At 57.2% G+C, this 23,791-nt stretch overlaps 1 protein-coding gene and 1 long non-coding RNA gene across 4 annotated transcripts; one reads left to right on the plus strand and one right to left on the minus strand.

The window, feature by feature from the left end:
- Positions 1-502: 502 nt before the first annotated feature.
- Positions 503-21,293, minus strand: SLC6A7 (solute carrier family 6 member 7). 2 transcript variants are annotated; one of them, XM_044777831.2, is made up of 14 exons: positions 20,688-21,293; positions 15,751-15,934; positions 13,937-14,035; positions 13,612-13,846; positions 11,749-11,887; positions 10,193-10,327; positions 9,123-9,226; positions 8,870-8,994; positions 8,059-8,171; positions 7,672-7,803; positions 7,096-7,195; positions 6,801-6,901; positions 6,120-6,287; positions 503-2,288 (listed from the first exon to the last, which is right to left on the minus strand). In XM_044777831.2, the coding sequence occupies exons 1-14, from the start codon at positions 21,276-21,278 to the stop codon at positions 2,079-2,081; spliced, it is 2,436 nt and encodes an 811-aa protein (XP_044633766.2). In that variant the 5' UTR covers positions 21,279-21,293; the 3' UTR covers positions 503-2,078. The 2 variants fall into 2 exon arrangements, with proteins under 2 accessions (XP_044633766.2, XP_014708112.2); XM_014852626.3 differs by having other exon boundaries at positions 13,937-14,068; positions 20,688-21,291.
- LOC139046149 (uncharacterized) lies at positions 20,376-23,587 on the plus strand. Of its 2 annotated transcripts, none has more exons than XR_011505757.1 (3): positions 20,376-20,696; positions 22,470-22,631; positions 23,453-23,587. It is a non-coding gene; the product is annotated as an uncharacterized lncRNA (long non-coding RNA). The 2 variants fall into 2 exon arrangements; XR_011505758.1 differs by lacking the exon at positions 20,376-20,696 and adding an exon at positions 22,097-22,215.
- The last annotated feature ends 204 nt before the right edge of the window (positions 23,588-23,791 follow it).

The raw sequence follows: 23,791 nt of genomic DNA on the forward strand, positions 1-23,791 counted from the left end.
TTATATGGCAAGGCCCTGCCAGGAGGGGGTGGGCAGAATCAGGAAGTTCTTCCAGCCTGGGAAACCCTTGGCTCCTCCCAGCCCTGGTCTTCCAGCTTTGGCTTCTCCTGCAGGTGAGGCTGGGGAACCGCTGGAGAGGGAAAGCAGGCGGCAGTGGGTCGGCAGCGGGCCGAGAACGGAGAACGCTGGTGGCCGCGCTTTGTCCTGGCTCTGCCTGCCTCAGCTGGGCAAACTGGAGCAAGTTTCTTCCCCTTCAAAGGCCTTGGTTTGTCCAGGTGTCTAATGGGGGACTAAGTGGTTTTTAAGGGCCTTCCTCATCTTCATCACCCTTCCTCAGCCCTACCCACCCACCACTGGCCACAGAGAAATGGCAGAGCAAGTGTCAGAAGCCACGGGGGCCAGGAAAGGAGGCAGCTGAACCTCAGTTTCCTCGTCTGTCCAGGGGGAGCCGGAAAGCCCCGTGCTGCCCACCTCACAGCTCTCAGCAGTAAGGAGACAGCGTAAGGAAGATTACCTCATTGGCGTTTATTAACAATAAACCAATAGAACACGGATGGCTTGGGGAGACACCAGGAGAGAGACAGGGCACAGAGGCTGTCACAGTTGCACAGGGGTGCCCTGCCCCACTGGAGAACGCCATGTGCAGGAGACCTGCTCAGGCATTTTCACACCCTGCCCTCATCTCTCAGGGAAGGAGGGACCCCAGGGCCCCTCTTGTGCCTGGGGATTGATGGTGCCAAGGCCTCTAGCCACAGGCCTGGGGTGTCGGCTGCCCACTGTCTCTGCCTTCACCCTCATGTCTGGGCAGAGTGGGCAGCATCAGGACCAGACAGATATGTGTCTCTTAGTTGCCCTGGTCTTCCACAGCCACGGCCAATTTCCCAGCAACTCCTGGAGCTGGAGGAGACTGTGAGGGCCGCCAGGACAAGGGAGAAGGGAAGAGACAGGCCCTGGGTCCTGACTATGACCCCTTGTTCCCACCTCTGCAGCGTGTACAGCTCAGGCCTCCCTCCCCTCTGTCCTAATCAGGCCCAGGGCTCCCTATGCTGGAGGGTACGGGGCCCAGCAAGGAAAGTTGTGGGGCATTCTTGGAAGTATGGGGTCTTCCTTTCTCTCCTCACCCCCAAAACCCTAGCTCAGGCCACCAGACCCTCTTGACCATCCTCCACAAGCCACCCACCTCCACCCTGTCCCCTCCAATCCAGCCTGCACCCAGAAGAATGTTCTATCGACCAGATCATGCAAACCCCTGCCCACCCCACATCCCTGGCTCCCCGCTCCCCGGCATTCTCCATTCCCACCTGAACCCTGTTGTCACCTGCTAACACCTGCTTCTCCCACCACCCTCCCTGCTCCTGAGCCCTTGGTCTCTGCCCCCGGCCTCCTCCTGGCCCCATGGGAGGAGGAGGGGCCTCCCTTCTGGCCTCCACACCTTGGCTGGGCCAGCTCCTCCCCACTCTGACCTCTTCTTCTTCTCTTTCTCCAAACTTGCCCATCCTCCGGGCCCTCAGGTCCCACCTCCTTCAGAGAACACGGCCCGTGCACATGAAGCCACAGGGATCTCACTCCCACCTGACTTGCTAACTCTTGATGCCCAGGGCCACACGGGCCTCATGGTGCCGAGTCTCCCGCCCAGCTTAAGATTCCGCCTGACTTGTGTGGCTCAGGCTCCCTGGGGAAAGGGAGGGCTCTGGGCCCTGAACAGAGTTGAGAGGGTGGTGCTAGCTGCCACATGAAAAAGGGAGCTGGCTGGTCAGGAGGCCTGGGGTCCAGTCCCCTCTGCCAAGTGACCTTGGGTAAGTCCCTCCTCCCTGGCTTCAGTTTGTCCATCTGCAAAGTGAGGGCTGAGCAGAATCATTCTCAGCTTCAAATGGGTCTGTGTGTGTGTGTGTGTGTGTGTGTGTGTGTAGGGGGTAGACAGAGGTTTCCAGAGAGGCAGAGGCCACAAGGAGGGACTTGTACGGGGGACCAGCATCACCATGGCAACCTCCAGCAACCTCGGGCCTCTCAGACCCCCAGAGGGCGGGCTGCCCACTGCGGCCCAGGCAGGGCTCCCGGCCGTCCGCCTGCTTCCTCCTTCACATCATAGACTCCTCCTCCTCGGCGATCTCCCGGTCCACCTCCATGGCGGTGTTCTCGAAGCTGGTGATGCCCCCGTACTTGCGCATGTGCACCATCAGCGGCTTGGGCGACTGGCTCCCGGCCAGTGTGGCCACATACATGCCCGTCCGATTCTCCTCCAGCGACGGGCCCCAGTCCATGGCCGGCCGGCTGGCCTGCTGGAGCCGCTGTGGCAGAGCAAGGACAGCGGTAAACAGCTGGCGCTCATGGAGATTGCCAGAGGCAGGCACCCGGCAAAGACCTCACCACATCACCTGGATTGACCCACGCAACAACCCCGGGACGGGGGCACTAACTCCCCAGAGGGAGTCGGTCACATGCCCGGATGAGAACCCTGCTCTGCCGCTTGGAAGGTGGCATGGAATCAGCTCTCTGTGGCCTGCTTCCTCCCCTGTAACCTGGGGATCATGAGGCCTCCTGGGATGTGAGCGCCCTGAGATGAAGCACCTAGCAGGGCGCCTGGAACAGGGGAGGGCCCGTGAACGGTGGCTGCTGTTCTGATTACTCAGCAGGCCAGTCCAGGGGCCCATTCTGGGTCCCTCCCCCTAAATGCTGAGGCCTAAGGAGCTGGGAGTTTCTGGGAAGAGCCATGACGGGAGAATTGAGGCGGGGATTGTCGCTGACCTTCCAAGTGCCTGACACTGCCTCGTTCTGACTCAGTGGCAGCCTTGATCCTCCCCTCTCGGGGCACCAGCTTCCATGGAAGGTGGGAGCTGACTAAGATGATGACTAAGCCTGTACATCCTGGGTTCCTTCTTCCTCAGACCTCATTCCCCAAGCCCTCTGCCTGCCCCCCCCAGGGAGAAAAGCCCCTGACCCTTCAAAGAGGCAAGACAACCAGCATGAGGTGGGGCCCACTGGAGGCCCTTAGCCCAGGGCCTAGCACGGCTCCGTGCTCAAAGCACAGTGATGCTTTTTTTTTTTTTTTTTTTTTGACGAAGATTAGCCTTGAGCTAACTACTGCCAGTCCTCCTCTTTTTTTTCCCTGAGGAAGCCCGGCCCTGAGCTAACATCCGTGCCCGTCTTCCTCTACTTTATATGTGGGATGCCTACCACAGCATGGTGTACCAAGCAGTGCCATGTCTGCACCCGGGATCCGAACCGGCGAACCCCGGGCCGCCAAGAAGTGGAATGTGCGAACTTAACCACTGCACCACCGGGCTGGGCCCCACAGTGACGCTTACTGAACTGTAGTAAGAGCAGTTACCTCACTGTTCAGAAACCTGCCAACACTTATCATCTCAGTGGAGAGAAATCCCAGTGCTCACAACGGCCTCCATGGCCTGGCCTCTGGTCTACCTTTCTGACCTCAGTTCCTGCCACTCTCTTCCAAAAACCCGGATCCAGCCCTGCTGTTCTCAAACATGTCAACCCCCCTGCCTCAGGGCCTTTGCACTGATTCTCCTCCTGCCCAGAATGCTCTCCCCTTAGCTATCTAAATGGATCACCTCGTCCCTTTGGTCAGGCTTCTGTCACCTCATCAGAGAGGCCTTCCCTGGCCACGCTGGCTGAAACACCATCCTCCATCATGCTCTATGCTGTTATCTGATTCTGGTTTTGATTTTGTTCTTGTTACGTACACCAAGTACCGCTGTCTATGTTTATTTGTTTATTGTCTGTCTCCCACATTAGAACACAAGCTCCCTGAGAGCGAGGACTTAGATTTGTCTCCGGCTGAACACTGGTGCCTGGACCAGGCTTCTCAGCCCGAGCACGTTGACACTGTGGTCTGGAGAATTCCGGGTGTGGGAGCTGTTCTGCACCCCGAAGGGGGCTTAGCAGCATCCCACCCTCTATCCACTGGATGCCAGGAGCACGCCCCCTGCACCCTGTCCTCCCAGGGCAATCATAGCTGTCTCCAGGCATGGCCAGATGTCCTCGGAGGGCAGAAGCACCCCTGAGAGAACCGCTGGCCTGGAATGGAGCACTCGCCGCCTGCCAGCTCTGTGCTAAGTGCGGCTGATTTAATCCTCACAGTAGCCCTGCAAGGGGACCTTATTGTTTCTAGCCTCCACCCCTACAGATCTTCTCTGAAAGTAAAGTTCAGTGTGGTTAGTTAAGTTGGCCAAGGTCACACAGGTGGGAAGTGGGGTTTGAACCCAGGCCGTCTGACTCCATCCTAAACTTTTAAAATACTCTGCTTCTCTGCCTCTCATAGTACCAACTGTGCTGACAGTCACAGCAACCCTATGGGTAGGTATCACTGTCCTCATTTTAAGGACAGACAAAGCAAGGTTCAGAGAGGTGCATTAACTTGCTCAGGGTCACGCAGCTGGTAAATGGCAGACTCAGGATTCCAATCCTAGTGCATCAGTGCTGGAAGCCCTGGTCTCTGAAGGTGGCACTCCTGAACTCGGCAGTGACTCCTTGGAGTGTCCCCCCATGTGTCCCCTCCACCCAGCTGGGGGCAGTTGCAGCAGCAGGGCAGCAGGGAGGCAGAGCAAGGCTTGGGGACCATGAGCTTCTGGGGGGCTGTAACCCCCGACCCTGAGCAACCCCCCACCTCCTACACTTTGCAGACACCCTGGCTTTCAAGCAAGGAGACAAGTTTCCTTTTGTAGCACAGGTGGGGCTCCTGAGGTTCAGAGAAGGCAAAGGGTTTGCCCCGGTCACACAGCAGTTGGAGGCAGAGCAGTGACTGGACTCTAGGACTCCCCCGTGGTCTGGGCGGTGTGGCCACAACCCACTTCTGCCAGGGAAGGGCTCTGAGCCTCTCTTCAGGTGGAGACAGGGAGGCAGGGTGAGGGACAGCTGAGGGGCTGTATGGGAAGTGGGGGCAGTAGTGTGCTGGTGAGCAGGCTGGGGATGGGGGTGGAGGGCGCATCTGTAGCCACTTTAGTGGTATAAATATCCCCACCATGGGGCCGGCCCCGTGGCCGAGTGGTTAAGTTCGCGCACTCCGCTGCGGCAGCCCAGGGTTTCGCTGTTTCAGATCCTGAGCGCAGACATGGTACCACTCGTCAGGCCACGATGAGGTGGCATCCCACATGCCACAACTAGAAGGACCCACAACTAAAATATACAACTATGTACTGGGGGGGGGGGTGGGGGGAAAAAGCAGAAAAAAAAATAAAAGCAAATAATTGAAAAAAAATCCCTACCAATGTCCATTTCAAGCTATCGATGGTTTAACAGCTGGCTCACAACATTCCTGAGTATTGAACAATCAGCTGTCACGAAGCAGTACTAGCAGGTTCTAGCACACCTCTGATGGGTGTGGGGGTGTGGGGGTTTGGGGGTGTGTCAGGGGTGGATCCCCAGGCTTTCTCAGTCCCTAACAGACTTACTGAGCTCCGCTCACTATGACAGCCCCTTGCCACCAGAGGACTCCACACCCACGGACTCAAAAGTGGATGGCTCAGTGTACAGAGGGCGCCCTGAGGCTCAGAGAGGGGCAGGACCTCAGAGTGGTCACACAGCATGTCCACTGGCCCACAAGGGGTCACTACTCATATCTTCCAAGGCCTGTAGATTCCCGTGCCAAACAGCTCTATGCTTTCTGGGTCTCTCCACACAGCCCTGGCCAGGGCCAGGGCTCACACCATCATCCCATTCCCAGGTCACCTGTGGGCCACAGGAGGAGGGTGACAAGCCCACTCTCTGGGGTCCCTCCGTGTTGCCTTCGGACCCTGAGTTCCATAGGGAAGCTCTGGGCTGGTGACCTGCATTCAAGTCCTGACCTTGCCTGACTCACTGTGGGACCTTGGTAAGTCCCTTGTCCTCCCCTCGAGACGTGGGCACTGGCTGACGCTGGTGATCTTTGGACTGTGACCCCTGCAGAGGCCTTGTGTGGTGTGAGGGGCCACAGGGCAGGCCTCAGCCCCCAAGCCTGCTTCCGAGCTCAGGCTACTGGTTAGAAAAACTGCTCTTGGGGCTAACAGAGATCTGCACAGCCCTGGAGAAGGTGAGGGTGCAGAAGGTTTCTTTGCCAGCAGGTGGGCCCAGGGCAGGGCCACAGGGCGGGAGGGTGGGGGGCAGGCAGGGTGGGGCGGACTTACCTCCCAGAGTGAGCCCTCCTCTCGCAGCACGGCCACCAGCATGCCGGCGGGGATCATGAGGCAGGACAGCAGGCCCATCAGGATGCCGAGCAGCTCCGCCCAGGCTGGGAAGCGGTAGCTGCCATACTCCGACGGCTGGTACTTGACGATGCTATACACCAGCAGGGCCTGTGGGCGGGGGACCCAAGCATCACAGTGGGCCTCAGCCAGGCCCCAGGGCTTGGGGTAGCCCAGGTCTGAACTACCTTAAGGCCTGAGACAGCCCAACCCAGAGCCACTCAGTGTCTGAGACAGCCCAGTCCTAATCTGTACGAGAACCTGAGATGGTCCGTCTTTGGAGCCTTGGCAAGTCCTGAGACAGCCCAGCTCTGAAGCACCCTAATTCCTGAGATGGCCTATCCCTGAGCTGCTCCAACCTCAAGGCCCCGGCCCTAAGGCCCAGAAGCCTGAGATAGCCCCCCTCATTGTGTTGACCAATTGCAGGACTAGGCCCAGAACAGCTACAAAAGTGGGGGCATCCAGGGGGATGGGGGTAGACCAGAATCCTCACGCCCGGCCCACCCCTCAGCCCTGACAGAGGTCTACCCTGGACCAGGGCAGCCCTACCAGACTGGACACCCAGAGGGGCCCTGCCCTCAGTCCCGGGCCCCATCCAGCAGCCCTGCCTCCCATCAGGGTTACCAGGAGCGTGGCTGGGGACAGGAACAGCCAGCAGGCCCTGAAGTAGAGACCCGGCTTGAAGCCCAGCATCATGTGGATGTCCCGGCAGAACCTCTGGATGCCTGCACAGGGGAGGGGCGGGAGGAGGATGGCCCACCCGCAGGCCCACAGCGCCAGCGGCCCCTCCTCCACCCCAGCTGCCGCCACCGCAAACCCCAGCCTCGGGACCAGGGACCCAGCTGCAGGGGGCTCCAGGGTAGACTCCCACCCTCCCACTGTGGGGAGCCTCGACCCCACCTCCCACACCCCCTCTCACCATACACCCGGGTGACGGCGAGGCACGTGGTGATCACCACCACCATTAGCCCGAAGCTGGCGCTGTAGTCATCCAGAAGGACCAGCCAGTACATGCCCCCCTGCAATACAAGTCACAGCTCTGGGGGCCCCTCACCCCGGCCTCGCTCCCTGCTGCAGCCCCTCTCCAGGCAGGCAGCGAGCAGGAAGCAGCCAGGCCAGTGGGGAGGGCAGGACGATGACAGTGTGACTGCTGTCTCCCTGCCAAGCCCTTTATATACATCATCTTATCGTAGGCTCACAACAGCCCTAGATGAAGACCCCCATTTTATTGATGGGAAAGCAGGCTCAGGGAGGGGAAGCCACTTGTCCTGGTGTCATAAAGCAACTGCAGGAAACCCAGGTCTTTCAGACTCCAAAGCCAGGACTCGGGGTCATAGGCAAAGCTGCCTGTTGGGGGAGAGGGCACTGGGCAGGCTAGGTTCCTCCCAAAGAGGAAGAAGCGGGTGGCTCGGGGAGTGCTCAGCCTGGCCACAGACACTGCTGCAGGTGCCTCCCCAGCCTCGCCACCAGCCACCCACCCTGCAAAGCCACTCACGTCGGTGGTGAGGACCAGCCCCATCAGGTACATGGCCACGCAGATGAGCCCCGAGAACACGGCCTTCTTGGGCCGCAGGTAGTATGGGAACTCGTCCGTCACAGCTGTCACAATGGTCTCCAGAAAGGCAAACTTGGGGGGAGGAGAGGGGGCGTCAGCATTCTACCCCCACGACACACATACACACAGATACACACACTCACAGAGATACACATACACATCACACACACGCAGATACACACTCACACAGGCACACACAGATACACTCACATATCACACAGAAATACACACATCACATACATAGACACACACAGCTACAAAGTCACATATCTCACACGCACGTGCATACACACACACCACATACCCGCTGGCACGGACCAGGCTCACCTGGCTGTCCAGGCCGAGAGTCAGCAGCATGAAGAAGAAAAGGAAGGACCAGAAGGGCGACAGAGGCAGCATGGTCATGGCCTGTGGGTAGACAACAAAGGCCAGGCCGGGGCCTGGGCCCAGGGCACACGGGGTCAGCAGCCTGGGGCATGCAGTGGGCCCCACATACAGACTCTGACACACACGGGCGCTTATACCCACTCGGCAAACCCAGAGGCGTACATTAACTGCACACTTCCAACACTTTCTCACGCCTAGGGCACAGGCCGCACACTGTCAGCACTCAGTGAGCACAGGCTGATAAAACAGATGGATTAATGAGCAGACGAATAAACACAAGACCCAAACATAACACCTCCTTCCAATACCCTTATGTACACAACCTTTTGCACAAACAATCCCACTAATGCGCATACTTAGACACATCCATTAGCACAAGACACTGATGCACAAGACCGTTTGTACCCTCCATTCACCTGAACACAGACATCACGACACAGGACATGACTCATCTGGACAAGTAAGGAGAGTTACTAAGATGTGATAAAACATAAGACAATCTCAGACAGAAATCTGTCTCTCTCTAAACACAGGTTAACACACATTAATTTGCACACCCATCCCCCTTTGCACAGGGACACCCAGAGACCAGCTAAGACATGTTAATTTGTGTGTTCATGCACTCACGTGTACACACACACACTTGACATACACATCCACAACCTTGCTGGTCCACACATGTGCTCACTTGCCCGGGCCCAGCTGTGCCCGACACACACCCTCACCCCTCAGCGCCGGGCAGCCTGCCCACCTGCTTTGGCTACTTGGTCCACAGGCACACCCAGCTCTTGAGACATGTAGCCCAGCACGGAGAAGATGGCGAAGCCAGCCAGGATGCTGGTGACGGCGTTGCCCAGAGTGACGATGAAGGTGTCTCTACCGGGAGACGTCCAGGCACAGGCTGGATGAGCTGGCTCCACCCTCACCCCACGAGGCCCTCCTCGGCCAGCCACCCTCCCCCCCAACTCCAGCCCCCAGGGTGTGGGAGGCTGCAGGACACCGACCTATAGATGTTCTGGTGAAACGTGTTGTAGGAGGCAAAGGTGAGGAGACCCCCGAAGCCCACACCCAGGGAGTAGAAGATCTGAAGAGCAGCTTCGATCCACACCTGTGGCAGGGAAGGAGGAAGATGGAGCGCAAAGAGAAGGGGCTGCCCACGATGGTGTCCGGAGGGCCAAGGAAAGAGGAGGAAGGAGGGCGGGGCGAGAGGCGGGCGGCAGCTCCAGGGGTGGCTTGGTGAAGCGCCTGGCTCACAGGTGACGTGGGCCAGGAGCAAACTCGGCTGCAACACTTACACTGGAACTCGGGCAAGTCCCTTCCCCTTTCTGGGCCTCAGTTTCCCCTTTCCCTTTCTGGGCCTCAGTTTCCCCAACCAGGATCTAGAAGATGATCTCTAAGACTGGTCCAGTTCTGAAGGAAGTAGTGCCTCGCGTAAATTTTTAGGAGACTCAGCCTGGCGATAAGTCCCTGTAACCCCTTTACTCGCTCCCTGGAGCCAGGGAGACCTGGATTTGGATCCCAGCTCCACTGCTTTCTAGCTATGTAGCCTGGGCAAGCCACATCACCTCTCTGAGCCTCAGTCCCTCACCTGTGACGAGGGGATAGGAATAATGCCTCCCTCGCGGGGTGGTGTAAGGATTAAGTGACTACATATACACGAAGTGCTAGGGCAGGTCAGGCACAGCCATCCGTCAGTAAGCAAGGCATGTTGGCTGTTGGTACCGTGGTTGTTACTGTTATTATTACTAATGCTCTGCCTGGGGTTTTAGAGTCAGACAGATCTGGGTTGGAATCCCAGCTCTGCCACTCCCTAGCCGTGTGACCTTCAGCTGATCACCACCTCATTTGGGCCTCAGTTTTTTCATCTGTAAAGTGGGAGAATAACGTCTACTTCATAGGGTTGTGAAGAAAAACAAATGAAAAGGACACACAGTGCCGAACACAGTACCTGATACTGGGGGCTCACCACATGAGAGTCCCAGTCCCGGCCTCCCTTTGTCCCCAAGGGGCCCTCTTTCAACTCCCTGGCTCAGGCCAGACCCCTCCCTCCACATCCCAGCCCCAAGGGCCTCACCTTAGAAGACAACAGGTGGTGGAACTGGGGGGTGAGATAGAACTGGACGCCCTTCCAGGCCCCCGGCAAGGTGACTCCACGGACCAGCAGCATGAGCAGGATGAGGTAGGGGAACGTGGCCGTGAAATACACCACCTGGGCGACGACAAGTGGAGATGCAAGGCACGCGTGGCCCTCCTTCCACCCTACCCCTCCGCCAGAAGTCCCCATCTTACTAACTCGCCTCCCCACCCTATGGACAGCCCAGGTTGGGAACAGCTGTCATCCCTGATGCTTCTCTTTCCCTCGCTCCCTCCCTCCACACACGGATCCCATCAGCAAAGTCCTGCCACTGCTCCCCACGGCCGTCTCACATCCAGCCACTCTCTCCAGCTCTGCCGTGCCTGGGTCCGGGCCACCACCGCCCCTTGCCTGGAGGTTATAACACTCTCCTCCCCGCCATGTCCACTCCCCCAGCCCTGCACACCCACCCTACACGGTCACCAGACAGTGCACACTCCAAAAATCCCCTCTGCCCCGTCTCCACCGTGCCCAAACCTCCAGCCAGTCCCTCAGCAAACCCCTCCAGCTCTCGAGCTCCACGCCGACGGCTCTCCTCTCCTGCTGCGTGGTTTCTACCCTGTCTTTCTAGCCTTTCTTTGAATGATTCTGTTCCTCGTGGATAACACTTCTCAGCACTTTGCAGAGGCACAAGTTCTAATCTATAAGTGGTTGAGTAAACCATGCAGAAGGTTTCCAAGCCCTTCTGAAACAGCTTTACGGCCCTCCTTGCCCTTCCTAACCTAAAGTGGGCGTCTGTGGTTTTGTCTTCCCAGCATCTCGTCGGCCTTCTTCAGATAACGGTCCCCTGACTTTCCCTAGCTGGGGCTGATTCCATTCTCAGCTCCAGGGGTGGGCAAGTGACCCAGGCACAGCCAAGCAGAGCACTCCGGCCCTCCTGGCCACAGTGACTGGTTCAGGGATGGAAACAGGATCCAGCTTATCTGGTAAGACTCAACTCTAGGATTTTTGAAAACTGGGAGAACCCTTCACTAAGTGGGTAAGATGTAAGCCTGGAGCTGCTGGTGGCAAGCTCCTGGAGAATGAAGCTTGAGAAGGAAGCCAGTCTGGAGGAAAGCATTGCCGAGAGATGGGGAGAACTACATTCCTGATAACATCTATCGAAACCCTAGATCCAGCCGTGCCTGAAGCACACCCTTTGGACTTTCCAATTGAGTGTGGCACTTGCATCTCAAGGAGCCCTGACTCATATACCCACCCTCCAAGTATTCAACAAACGTTTGCTCAGCCTCTTCAAAGTGCCAAGCACTAGGTAAGGATACAAACTTGAATAACAGATAGGTCCTGCCCTCAGCAAGTTTCTAGTCTAGTGAACCAGCCGAGCTGCTGTCCATCTTTACCTCTACCTCTTTCTTCAAATGCCTCCATGCCCTCTCCCTTCCTATCTTCCCAGTTGAAGTCTATTTATCCTCTCAAGCTTAGTTCATGCCCTGCCTCCTCCGGGAAGCCTTCACCCTACCCAGCCCCTCAGGCCTCCAGGGCCTCCCAGGGTTCACCTTGCCGGAGGACTTCACACCCTTGAGGATACAGAGAAACACGATGACCCAGGCGAGCAGCAGGCAGAGGCAGAGGTTCCAGCGGATCCCCCCGGGGCTGCCGATGCCCCGGCTCCCTTGGATGTGGAGAACGTAGCGGCTGTGGGAGGTGAAGGTCTGAGTCACCCTGCCACACTCCACAGACATGGAGTGAAGCTGTGGCCAGTCTACTAGGCGATCCTGGCTATTCTCCATCTGATTCCTCCCCATCCTTCTCTGACCAGCTCTGCACCCAGGAGGCTGTCCTCTCCAGACCCCACCACCCAAGCTGCCTTCCTCCTCGTTTCCATTTGGGTTTGGCTAGTGGGAGGCAACGGCAGGAGACTGGAGGGTGGGAGGAGTGAGGGGTTGGGGTGCTTGCACACACACGTGTACACATGCATGCATGCGTGCACACGTGAATCACACATGCCATCAGAGGGTCTGGCTATGACTGCCTTCTACCGCACAGCTCTCGTTATGCAGCCCCTCCATCCAGGCCACAAATCGCCCTGGTTCCAGTAACACCGGTCCCTCTCGCCTCCTTGGCTCAGGGATGGTACGGCTGTCCCTCTTGCTAGTCCCTGGTGCCTCCCCTTTCCTTGTGGATTCCCCGACCTCTGTAAAGTCCCTTCACCAAACTCCCTTCAGTGAAGCCCTCAGAGAGGGCTGCGTGCTTCCCGCCTGCACCCCAACCCATGAGGCGGCATGGTGTTTCCACGGACACCCCTGGAAGCTGCCAGTGACCACCTCACGTTCTTCAGCTTCAAGCTGCAGGCCCAAGCCCGCCCTTTCCCACTGGTCTGACATACTTCTCAGCAGGTGCAGACACACGGATGGACTTTAAATAGACAAATGAATGAACCATGTAATAAATGCAGGTTGGAGACCAAAACATTTCAAGACAGGGGATCCATCTGGGGAACAATTCCTAAGAGCAGCCCTTTGCAGGTGAAGGGATGGGGATATCTGGTCTGTGTCCTCTTGTCAACCAATGGTCCCTACCTAGGGACCAGGCTACTCTGGAATGTTCCAGAAGAGGACCAGGAATCAGGAGTCCTTGGTTCCAGTACTGCCTCTGCCACCAACTATGGAGCAAGCCTCTGCGCCTTGTTTTCTCAGCTATAAAGTAGGGCTTCGGGACAGGCTGATGAGCAGCGCTATCCTGACACCCACCAATCCTGGGGCTCTCAATGCCTGGCGCTGTGATAAAGGTTTTACGTGCATTACCTGGTCTAATTCCCACAACAGCCCCTTACTCTACTCTAGTCTTCTCTCTCCCATTAGACGAATCCAAGACGGTCCCTCCTATGTATGGTGCTGGCCCACACTCAGCGCTTCACCTACTGACGCAGGAGGGGCTCAATAAATACCTATTGAAAGAAGGAGGGAGTGACTGACTGGATAACATCCTAGGAAGCAGGGACCGGTACCACCCCCTAGTACAGAGGAGGAAGCTGAGGCTCCAAAAGGTTACTCTTACCATCATCACCAGCATCACTATTATCAGTTAGCATTTATGGAGCACGTACTACCCACCAGGCTGTTTGGCACAATTTATACGTCTTCTCTCCTTTAACCCTCACAGCAGCCCTCTGAAATACTCTTATCATAGCCCCTTCAAAGAGAAAGCATCAGAAGCCACATAAATTTTTCAACATCACCCAGCTGCTCAGGTGAAGAGCTGGGATCAGAACCCAGAGTCCACCTAACGCTAGCACCTGAACTCGGCCTTCGAGGTGCACGCTGAGCCCCTTGGGGACGCCGGCACACTCCTGCCCCCGGGCCCCCTGCAGTGGCATGGGGGCCCTCCCAGATGGCTGCCGGCTCAGACAGCCGCCTGACCTCCAGTACTCCTCGCTGGGGCTGACGGTGCTGGTGAGGTTGAGGGGCAGGGCCCCGTTGCCGTTCTTGGAGCCTCTGTGCTCGAGGCAGAGGTCCGTGTTCCACCAGTTGCCACAGTGCTCCCAGGGCAGGGTGCTGGTGAGGGAGGCGAAGAGGTAGAAGAGGACGTAGGCAATGATCATGTTGTAGTAGATGGCCACCAGGCCCACGATGAGCAGCATGGCCGCGCCGGCACCTGGGCGTGGGGGCAGGGAGGTCAGGGGATGGGGGCAACCTCCCTGCCCTCCCCAAGCCCAGGCCACCCCGGGGACCACAGAGGCCTCACCTTTGAAGAGGGGGCTGATCTTCCAGACGGCCAGGGGCCCCAGGCTGGAGAACTGGCCCAGAGAGAGCTCGAGGAAGAAGAGGGGGATGCCGCAGATGGCTAGCATGAGGAAATAGGGCACGAGGAAGGCGCCTGTGGGCAGGATGGAGGGTGGGGGGGTCCGGCTGGGTCAGCTCCCCCTGAAGCCCAGCTCCAGCCCCGCCCCTCCCCAACACGACCTGTGACCCAACGGAGCACTTCTCACGTGGTGGAGTGGGACTGTCTGCTTTTACACCAGGAGACCACTGAGGACCAAGGGGCGGGGTGAGGGGGATTAACTCACCTCTGAGGCCCCAGTGCCCAGACCAGGGCTGGGCTCAGAGCAGACAGTGAGCAAGCGAATGAATAAATGAGTCAATGAATGAGTGAATTCCTGCTGAAGGAAGTGCAAACTCCCCAGTAGGAAAATCAACACCCTTCAGCACCCGGCTTCCATCCTCCTGCCTCTCTCCCTCCCCCGTCGCCTCAGATGCTGGTGGCTGCCACCCGCGGTCTCGTGTGTCCAACATCTCGTCCCCTTTTCTTCTCATAAAGGCAGCCAGATCCTTTAGAGAACAGCCCACCGCCATATGGCTCTGCAAGGGCTGCCAGCCCCCGGCCCGCCCCTGGCCCACACCCGCCCCGGCGTGGGCAGGTATCTCAAGCAGGCCCATGATAGGCCTTCCCTGCAATTCCGTACAGATGCATTCAGAGAGGGCAGCTCTGAGGATGAGGTCATCCCGAGCTGTCTCTGGCCACACCCCACCCCTACTGCCAGGAGGAAGCCTGTCCCAGGAGAAAGTGAGGTCAGCATACAAAGGGAAAAAGAGTCGGGGACGAGGGAGATGGAGTTCCTGGAGGTTCAGAGGCCAGCTCCAGTCCCACACTTCCCAGTCCTATCAATCCATCTTGTCCTGGCTTCATCTAGTTTTTTTTGGCTTTCTGTCTTCTGTCGATAGGCGCTTCTCTAACGAGTTCGGCAGAGATGGGAGGAGATATACAGTGCTTGCTGGTGGGAACGCGTCGGCTCTGGAGAAAGATAGTCCTGGGTGGAAGGCTGGCTTGGCCATCACGTGAGCTTGGGCAGGGAAGCTGGCCTCTCCAAGCCCTGGCTGCCCCGTCAGGACCTCGGTGCCCACCCAGGAAGGTCGTCTTCAGGGCTAAACGAAACAGGCATGGGGAGCACCAAGCTTGGGGCCTGGCAGATGTTGAGTGCTCCACCCCACTATAGATAATGAGGCTTAGAACAGTCACTTGATGGAGAAGCAGGGACAACAGAGAATTTGTTTAAGATGGGAGAGACTTTTGTTTGCAGTCTGAATGGAAGGAACCAGGGGAGGAGGATGGCTTGGAGATTCAAGAGCAGGAATGAGTGATGGAGTGAGGTTCTGGAGGAAGGGGTGCGGTGGGGGGGAAAGGGGGAACTATTAAGAGCACAGTGATTGGTCACTGACAGGCAGATACAGCCCTTTATCACGAAGCAGAGGCAGCCCCCTCTGCCCATCACTCAGAGCCCAGGAGGTGCCAAAGCTTAGGGAGAGAAGCACGTGGGTACCCATGCTGGGGATGAGAGAGAGTGGGGAGGGGCCCGGGTGATGAAAAGGGACAAAAGGGGCAGGGTGAGCTCCCTCCTTCCAGCCCCAAGTCACTACAAACCACTTTCAATGAATTCTGCCCAAGGTCACCTAGGAGACAGCGGCCGAGGCCACTTAAAACCTCACTCCAACCCGAGCCTTGGCCCATTGCTCTTGGCCCATCCCCCTGGATGCCCCTCAAGCAGCACCTCAGGCCCATACCTCCTCCGTTGGTGTAAGCTCGATAGGGGAAGCGCCAGACGTTGCCCAGGCCCACACAGTAGCCAATGCAGGACAGCAGGAAGTCCAGCTTGCCTGTCCAGTTCCCCCGGTCTGCAGCAAAGTCCACGTCCAGGTCCACATCTCCCTGGTCACTGGGGGTCATCAGCAGGTCTGGGGTGACAGGCTACCAGTAAGAGAGAACCAAGGGGTGAGAGAAAAAGGTGAGGCCAGGTTGAAACTCTGACCCCGACACAAGAATACGGACTTGATAGGACTCCATGCAAATACACTCTACTGCTTTAGATACTCAACCGCGTGCTTCTGGGCATCCGTGGTCATACGCAGGAGCTCCTCCGGGTCTTAGGTGACTAGAAACTTACGAGATCTGCAGGGTGGCTCAGGCATTAAGTAAGCCACCTTGATCTTGGCTAACGCAGAGGTTGAATCAAAGGAGGGCCCTATTTCAGTGATGATGACAACGATGATGATCTTAGTAACAGTGACCATGCGCTGAGCCTTCTGTGTGCTCACGGCACTGAACATTTCACTCACATTACCTGATTTCATTCTCAAAACAACCCTGTGAGCTAAGCATTCGTCCAAGCTCCATTGTAATTATGGGGGAAACTGAGGCTCCAAGAGGCATCATGGCATACCCAAGGTTTTTACAGCACTGGCTAGAGGGAGAACCAGGTCTCGAGCCCAGAGATTCCTGATGCTGAAGGGCACGTCTTCAACCACCAGGGCTGCAGTTTGGCTACTCCATCCAGGACATCGTATTTTAAGAAAGACACAGACAGTTTGGAGCACGTCCAAAGGGCAGGTGGCCAGACTGGAGGGTGTTCAGGAAAAGCGGTTACAGGAGGACAAGAAGAAGTCGCTTAAGCCCTGACTTGTCTCAGAACGTAATCTTCCTGTCACCGGAGGAGAGATGCATGCACAGGGAACAGAGGGCAGCTCTCCCTGAGGGTCCATCTCGCAGCAACCCCCCCAAGCCCGTGATTCCAGGAGTGTGGGGAAGTCTACTGGGCAGTGTCCCTTCAAGCTGGGGCTGAGAGATGGAGGCCCTCCTCCAGGTGCTTGGAATCTGGTCCCGAGGGATGTGAGTTAGCATGTCCATGAGCTACCTGGGTTTAGGGCCTGGAAGAGGATGACTACCTAAAATTCAGAGAGTAGGGCCTGGCCGGATGGTGCAGTAGTTAAGTTTGCACGTTCCGCTTTGGCGGCCCAGAGCAGGTTCAGATCCCAGGTGTGGACCTACGCATGACTTGTCAAGCCATGCTGTGGCAGGCGTCCCACATATAAAGTAGAGGAAGATGGGCACAGATATTAACTCAGCACCAGTCTTCCTCAGCAAAAAAGAGGAGGATTGGAGACAGATGTTAGCTCAGAGCTAATCTTCCTCAAAAAAAAAAAAATTCAGAGAGTAGTTCCCAGAAGCGACCCCAGGAATGGGTCAGGAGAAGGGGGCAGCCACATCTTTCCTGCTTGCCTCTGAAAGTCACACCCTACGGCAGGGAAGAATGGAACTGCAAAGAAGGCCAATTATCAAAAAACGTCCGTGGTTTTCAGAGAGGAGAAAGGGTCCTGCTGAGGAACGGTAGTGGGAATGCAGTGACTGGGAGTCAGGAGACCATAATTCTAGTCCCAGGTCTGGGCCAATTCACTATGCAAGTTTAGGAAAGAGTCTTCTGAGCCTCAGTTTCCCCATCTGGACACCAAGAGGATTGGATAGATCAGTGTTTCCAAAAACACATCCCTTGGGATGTTCATAGGTGTTCGGTGGAACAAAGGATTCTTGAATCAAAGAAGTTTGGGGAAAGCTGGGTTAACACAAGGTAAAACAGGCTTCTTTGCTGCAGGACTTGTCAGATCCTTTAATGGACCAATATGCACCGTGACTCTCCAAATAGCGACTAGAACAGATGGTATTCTCCAGTTCTATTTAAGAAAAGGGTTTCAAGGAGCTAGCATGCTGGGATATACTAGGGGAAATGCAAGTCTAGAGGATCTCTATCTAATAGTCTTCTGGCTCTGATGGTCTGAGGCCAGCTTCCCCAAAGAGACTTCCCTGGAGACACTTGCAGTGCTTGAGGACCAGAGAAGACCCATGCACAGGGACTCAGTAAGTAGCAACTGACCAGATTTGGGTTTCTCCCCTAAAATTGCCCTTCCTGGCACCAGCCCAGGTAGGTGTCTTCACACAAATCAGGTGGTGACAGAGGAGGCTTTGCTGGGGATTTGTCATATGAGCACTGCTGGGGTGAAGTACGAGTGTCACAGGACCGGAGGTGTCCGGCTGCAGGGCCAGGATGGGGGCAATAGGTGCAGGTGGCAGAAATGGGTAACAGCGCTGGGTTGACTTTCAGTGGTAGCAGCAACCATGGGTGTGATCCCGCCAGAGGCTGGCTATGGGCCAGAGGAGCCGTGGTGACGGGGACAGCATGGCATGATTATGGGTGATGGTGACAAAGATGAAGAGCAAAAACAAGCTGCTTTTCAATAACCTGGCTCCAAGGGTGGAAACAAACACGTGCCTGGCGGTTCCTGAGCAGCGGTCTCAGACAAGCTGGGGTGCGGGGAGCAGAGTCCCCAGACCTCTCTGATACCCACCCTTCCCTCTGATGCCCTTTTCCCCAAGGCTTCCTCTCTAGCTGTTGAGCACCAGCCCTCTGGAACTGCGCTCTCCCAGGTGAGCTCCAAGAGGGACATGATAGCAGTCAGTGGACACTGGCCCCTGGTATTGGGTGGCAAGGAGGGCCTGTCACCCTATGCCCCAGCTGGCAGGAGGGCCTGGTAATGAGGCTCCTCTGATGCCTCCTGAGAAGCTGCTGCCCTTTCTATGTTCACAGAGCGGTCCTGGCTCTCTGTTTCCATGGTGATAAGAGTTCCAAGAGCAGGATGCTGCCAGCTCTTCCGTCCCCCCCTCCCCCAATCAGAGGAAAGCCCGCTTCTGCTCCACGGGCAGGGGATGGGGTCCTCCAGAGCTGAGCCAATCCGAAGCCCACCTAGAGCCCCCACTCCCACCATGGGGTGAATCCCAGGAGGCTGGCACAGAGAGGATGGAACTGGTTGGAAGAGAGAGGAAAGCAGCCTAATCAATGGGGCAGGCTTGGAAGCTGAATGAATGGCTTTGCCAGACCTGCACGCCCTCTTTTAGGAACCAGCAGATGTAGGTCACCAGCAGCGGCAGGGGCTGGGAGAGGTCGGACTGCCCAAGCCAAGGCTCTCACACCTTCCTCAGGATGAGAGACAATAGGAATCTGGAGTCCAACCTCGTCATTGTGCAGCTGAGGAAATTGGGATTCAGGGAGAAAGGATGAGCCCAAGGTCAAACAGCAAGTTAAGGACAGAGCAAGACCAGGACCCAGCCCCCTGACTCGCAGCCCGGCGCTCTTCTCTGAACAACGGTGCTTCTTTGCTGACACCTGGCATTTCCTCACTCCCTGCCCCCTTCTCCTTGACACCAAGGGAGGGGACCCTGAGGCCAGGCGGCCCCACCCTCGCCCTGTTGGTCCTAGGTTACTCAGCCCACCTTCAGGAAAGCAGTAACTGCACCCCTCTGTGCCTCGTATTCCTGGTCTATAAAGCGGGGCTAACAAGACCTAGCCCCCAGAACTGCTGGAAGATTACATGAGACAAAGCTTCACACAATGTGGCTACTACCATGATGTGTGGCCTTGTGACAGTGAGGGGCGGGGGCTCTTGTGGGGAGGGAGAGGAAAGGGGAGAGAGTAAGAGGGTGCAAAAGAACAGGGGGAGGAATCAAGAAGACCCGAGAGACCCACAAATGGCCCAAAGAAGTCACTCATGTCAGCAAATCAAAAGAACCCACATATCACAGTGGTTCCATGCCCAGCTGCCCAAGGGCAGAGAGCTTGAATGAGTGTGTGGGGGGGGGGGTGGGGGGGTTGGGGGAGGGAAGTGGTCAATAACAGCAGCCCTGTGAGCAGTTCTCTCACATCTACCAGCCCCTGTGAGTTCACAGCATCCCCTACCCCAGGACTGTGGGCCTGCTTTTGGTGCCTGAACAGTGGGGATGGACCAGTGATGGTCCAGGTTAGAGAACGGACTTGCCCAAAGTCACAGGGGAAGTGGCATCTGCAGAAATAGGGTCCAGGAGTTCTGACTCCTTGGCTAGTCCTGGTACTTTTAAGCCAAAAGCCAGAAAACTTCCTCCAATACTCTCCCTCCCCATGCACACAGGCACCTTGGCTGGGTGGTCCAACCCCACATGACAAGGTGGGGAGGGGCAGAGGTCTGGGCCCAGGGCCCCAGGAACATATAGATTTGGGCCCCCTCTCTCATGCCAGCTTCCACTCCACTCCCAGATCCCTTTCCCATTTCCTCCCTTGTGCCTTTGATTCCCTTCAGCCCTGCTGAGGGGCACCCTGGGGTCCTAGCAGGGAAGCTAAAGCTGCCGGTAGAAGGATGGGGAAGCAGGTGGTGGGCCCAGCAGGGCAGGAGCACGGCAGGAAAAAGGAGGTCCCCCTGCTAGCTCTTGGAGTCTGCTTCAGTGTAGAGCGCATGGATGAGGACCAGGTCGACGCCCCCATCCCTCACCCCCGAAAGCTCAAGGCTGGCGCTGAGCTGTTCTAGTCCCCAGCCCCCAGTCAGCCCCTGGGGGAAATGGGAGGGGGCTTGACCCCAGCCACCCCTACCCCGCGCCTCCTGGGGCTGCAGACACCTGTTCGCAGGACCTGGCCCAGTGAACCCGGGCCCCCATCACACTACATCCAGACCCCCAAGCAGTTGGAGGAACACCTTCCCCCTCTCACCGCCAGACCGTGACCTCGGCTCTCCCCGCAGTCCAGCTCAGCCTGGCCTCCCCAAGAGCCCTGAGTCGGGTGCAGGTGCCCTCTCCACCCTCCCGGGGCCTCGATGGGGGCGGGCCTCCGCACCCCTCCCTCAGGTGCGCCCCCGCCCTCGCGCCCTACCTTGCGGAGGTGAGCTCCCTGGAGCTTCTTCATCTTGGAGGGCGGGTTACTGGGGCTTCTGGGCTTGGCTTCCCCTGAGCGCAGAGCGCGAGCGAGCGAGCGAGTAAGAGATGCGCCGCCGGCCGGCCGCCGCGCCTTTGCCCCGGCGGCTCCCGCGCACCGGCTGCGGGGGGCGCGGACGCAGGCGCTGCCGTCTGCCGGCTGCGGGCGTGGGGCGTGGGGCGCGGGCCGGCCGCTGCGAATGCCCTGCCTCTCGCTGCGCAGCGCCCGAGGCTGGGGACCAGAACACGGCTGCGCCCGCGTAGACACCCAGACAGACGGTCTGACGGATGGACGGCGGGGGGATGCGCGCGCCCCCGCACGCAGAGCTGCGGATTGGAGGGGCCCGAGCGCGTGAAAGGGGGGGGTGGGGATCCGCGACGGAAACTCTCGGAGGTCTGGAGGCCTCGGCCACCGTCTTCTGCGTGACCTTGGGCAAATAACCTGCCCTCTCTGGGCCTCCCGGTCTCCAGCTGGGCAGTGAGGGAGGCAGGCCATGCGCACGGGCACCAGCTGCTCCTCCTCTTCTTTGCTGTGTGACCTTGCCCCCATCACTTAAGCTCCCTGCGCTGCCGCTTCTTCATCTGGAAAATGGGCATAAGAATCTTGCTTTCTTTATCAGGTTGTGAGGAATTCGGGAGAGTGTGCTTAGAAAACATTTAGCACAGGGCCTGGCACGTGGTAGGGGCTCAGTTAGCATTTGTTGACTGATCGTGGGTTGCCCACTCCTGGCAACAAAAGAACAACAGCCGTTAGTCAGATGTTTGTCCAATTATCCAATCCACCAATATTTATTGAGCACCTAAAGGGTGCCAGGTCCCAGACGAGGTCTTATTTTCTCAACACAGTGACCTGGAAAGGCAAATGGTAATATCCCTATTTTACAGACAAGGAAACTGAAGCACAGAGAGGTTAAGTTGCTCACCCAAGGTCACAGAGCTAGTGAGTGACACCAGTGACAAAGTCAGGCCTTGGGGACCTTCTGAGCTAGCGGTGGTCCTGAACACTCCTCCTTTCCTAGCGATGAAAGCCCAACAGGGAGGTTTGGGAGAGGAGAAGTGGCAGGGCAAAGGCCACTGTGTTGCTATGATGGTTTGTGACTCAGATCATGAGCACCTGGGTTCCTGTCTGCCAGCAGTGTGACCTTAGGAATGTGACAGTCTCACATCTGTAAAATGGGCCATCGGCCAGCACCTTCTTAGCTGACCTCTCAGAGTGTGGCTGGGATCCAGTGAGCCCGTGGCTAGGATGGGAAGTTAGCCGGAGTGATCATAGGCATTGGTTTGTGGGAGGGCGCCAGTGCGTGCGTGCGTGCTAGTGGACACGACATGCATTACAAATCGTGCCCCTTTCACGCTCAACAGTGCCCCAGTTCAGACACTAAATCACAGGACTGCCCGACCATCAGCCAACATGGGGAGGCCTTTGGGGAAAGCGAGGATGATGTGGATAATGTGCTGCCTCTCACACCCCAGGAGCCTGGAAGAAGGTGGGAAGAGTTTAAGTCAAAGCGCAGGCTGGGATGAAGGGCCTGGCTGCGTCCCGCCCACCACTTCCTTCCAGGGCCCACCCAGCTGCTCCTTGCTTTAAGCCTGGCCTCACAGGGCGTGCCAGGGGCTCTCCAGAGCCAGGAGGAAGGAGCCCCTTGGCCATGAATGTGGAAGGAAGGAGCGTTCATTGAGCTCAACTGTGGGCATTAGATGAGCTCATATCCAATATCTAATTTTTAATTCTTCCCAGCAGTCTGGGAAGACAGGTTTGTGCGTCCCCATTTTGCACCTGAGGACACTGTCTAAGAGGAGTGAAGCTGCGTGCCCAAGGTCACACAGAGCACTGAATCTCTGGACTCTGCAGACAAAGCCAGGAGGGCAACAGCCAGCGGATCCTGAACCCAAGGAGGCCCAGGTAGGACCCCGTCCCCAGCCCCAGGGCCTGCCACCACATCTCTTACAGGACAGGCGGCACAGCTTTGCTGAGCCACCCCTTCCCGTTGGCACATGGGTTCTCAGACACTATGGAAGGCACAGAGAACCACAGGAACAGGGAGTTGGGGTGGGCATTGGCCCAGGAGCCCTGGAAGACTGGCCTCTTGATGGCCCCTTCCCAGCAGCACCTGCTCCCCCAGATCCAGCCCTGGGGGGAGCCAGCCCTGGGGAGGGGAGGGAACAGGGCTGAGACTTTATCTTTCCTCAAGCAAACGCCTCAGGGCATGACCACTGAACAGCAGTGGCAGTCACTGGGGCTGTCAGTACAAATGGGTTCTAGGCCCATGCCTTCCAGATGGGGAAACTGAGGCTCAGGAGAGGCAGGACTTGCAAAATCACCCTGTGCAGTCGAGGTAGGGTCAGTCCGGGAATCCAGGAGTCTGACCCCACCCAGGCCCTGCCCTCCAGATCACAGCTGTCTGCCACCCTCTCCCATCACCCCGGCCCTTGTCGGAATAGTCTGTACTTCATAGACCAAACCAAACCCCAACCTCTTCTAGAAGACATTGTCCACATTAGTCGATCTACCCACTGAAGCCCTAGTTTTATGATTATACAACTGGCCATGAGTTCAGCTATCAAACATCTTTGACAATTGCTGCCACCACTGTCCCCTAACGCCCTCCCAGAGGAAGTTGGGTACAACTTAGCAAGATAACTCCTTAGGCATCCATGTCAGTCAATCTGTCTCCCTTTCCACCTTCCCCTCCTCTCTCAGCCTCTCTCTGTCTGTTTCTCCAGGTCTCACATCAAACCAGACGTGAGATGTGTGCTGATTTAAGGAAAGTGTTAGATGAAAATGTACTTCCTTTTGTTATATGGAGATATTTTTAAATGCATATAAATAAACATTTTAATTCGCTTGAACATTCAGACTTGATCGCTGCAGAACATGTGTTTTGTTTCACCGGCGAATGGCGACTATGAAAAATGAGGGTCCAGACCGCTAGTCCATCTGGTGTGATTCAGAGACAGTGATTCCAGAGCAGTCGTGCTGGGGCAGGACTGCCCTGCAGGCCACCCTCTCCTAGCCTGCTGTGCTGCCCGCTTCTGCCTCCCACTGGCTGGGCATCTCATCCC

This window comes from Equus asinus, chromosome 9 (assembly GCF_041296235.1).
Source record: "Equus asinus isolate D_3611 breed Donkey chromosome 9, EquAss-T2T_v2, whole genome shotgun sequence".
Classification (NCBI taxonomy): domain Eukaryota; kingdom Metazoa; phylum Chordata; class Mammalia; order Perissodactyla; family Equidae; genus Equus; species Equus asinus.

Excerpts from the sequence above, each read along its gene's own strand:
- SLC6A7 (XM_014852626.3), bottom strand. The coding sequence starts at position 21,278 with ATGGGGGCAAGGTCACACAGCAAAGAAGAGGAGGAGCAGCTGGTGCCC. Across the intron at positions 6,902-7,095 it reads CGCCGTCACCCGGGTGTATG|GCATCCAGAGGTTCTGCCGG; the intron begins GTGAGAGGGGGT and ends TCCCCTGTGCAG. Across the intron at positions 6,288-6,800 it reads TGTCCCCAGCCACGCTCCTG|GCCCTGCTGGTGTATAGCAT; the intron begins GTAACCCTGATG and ends CCCCGCCCACAG.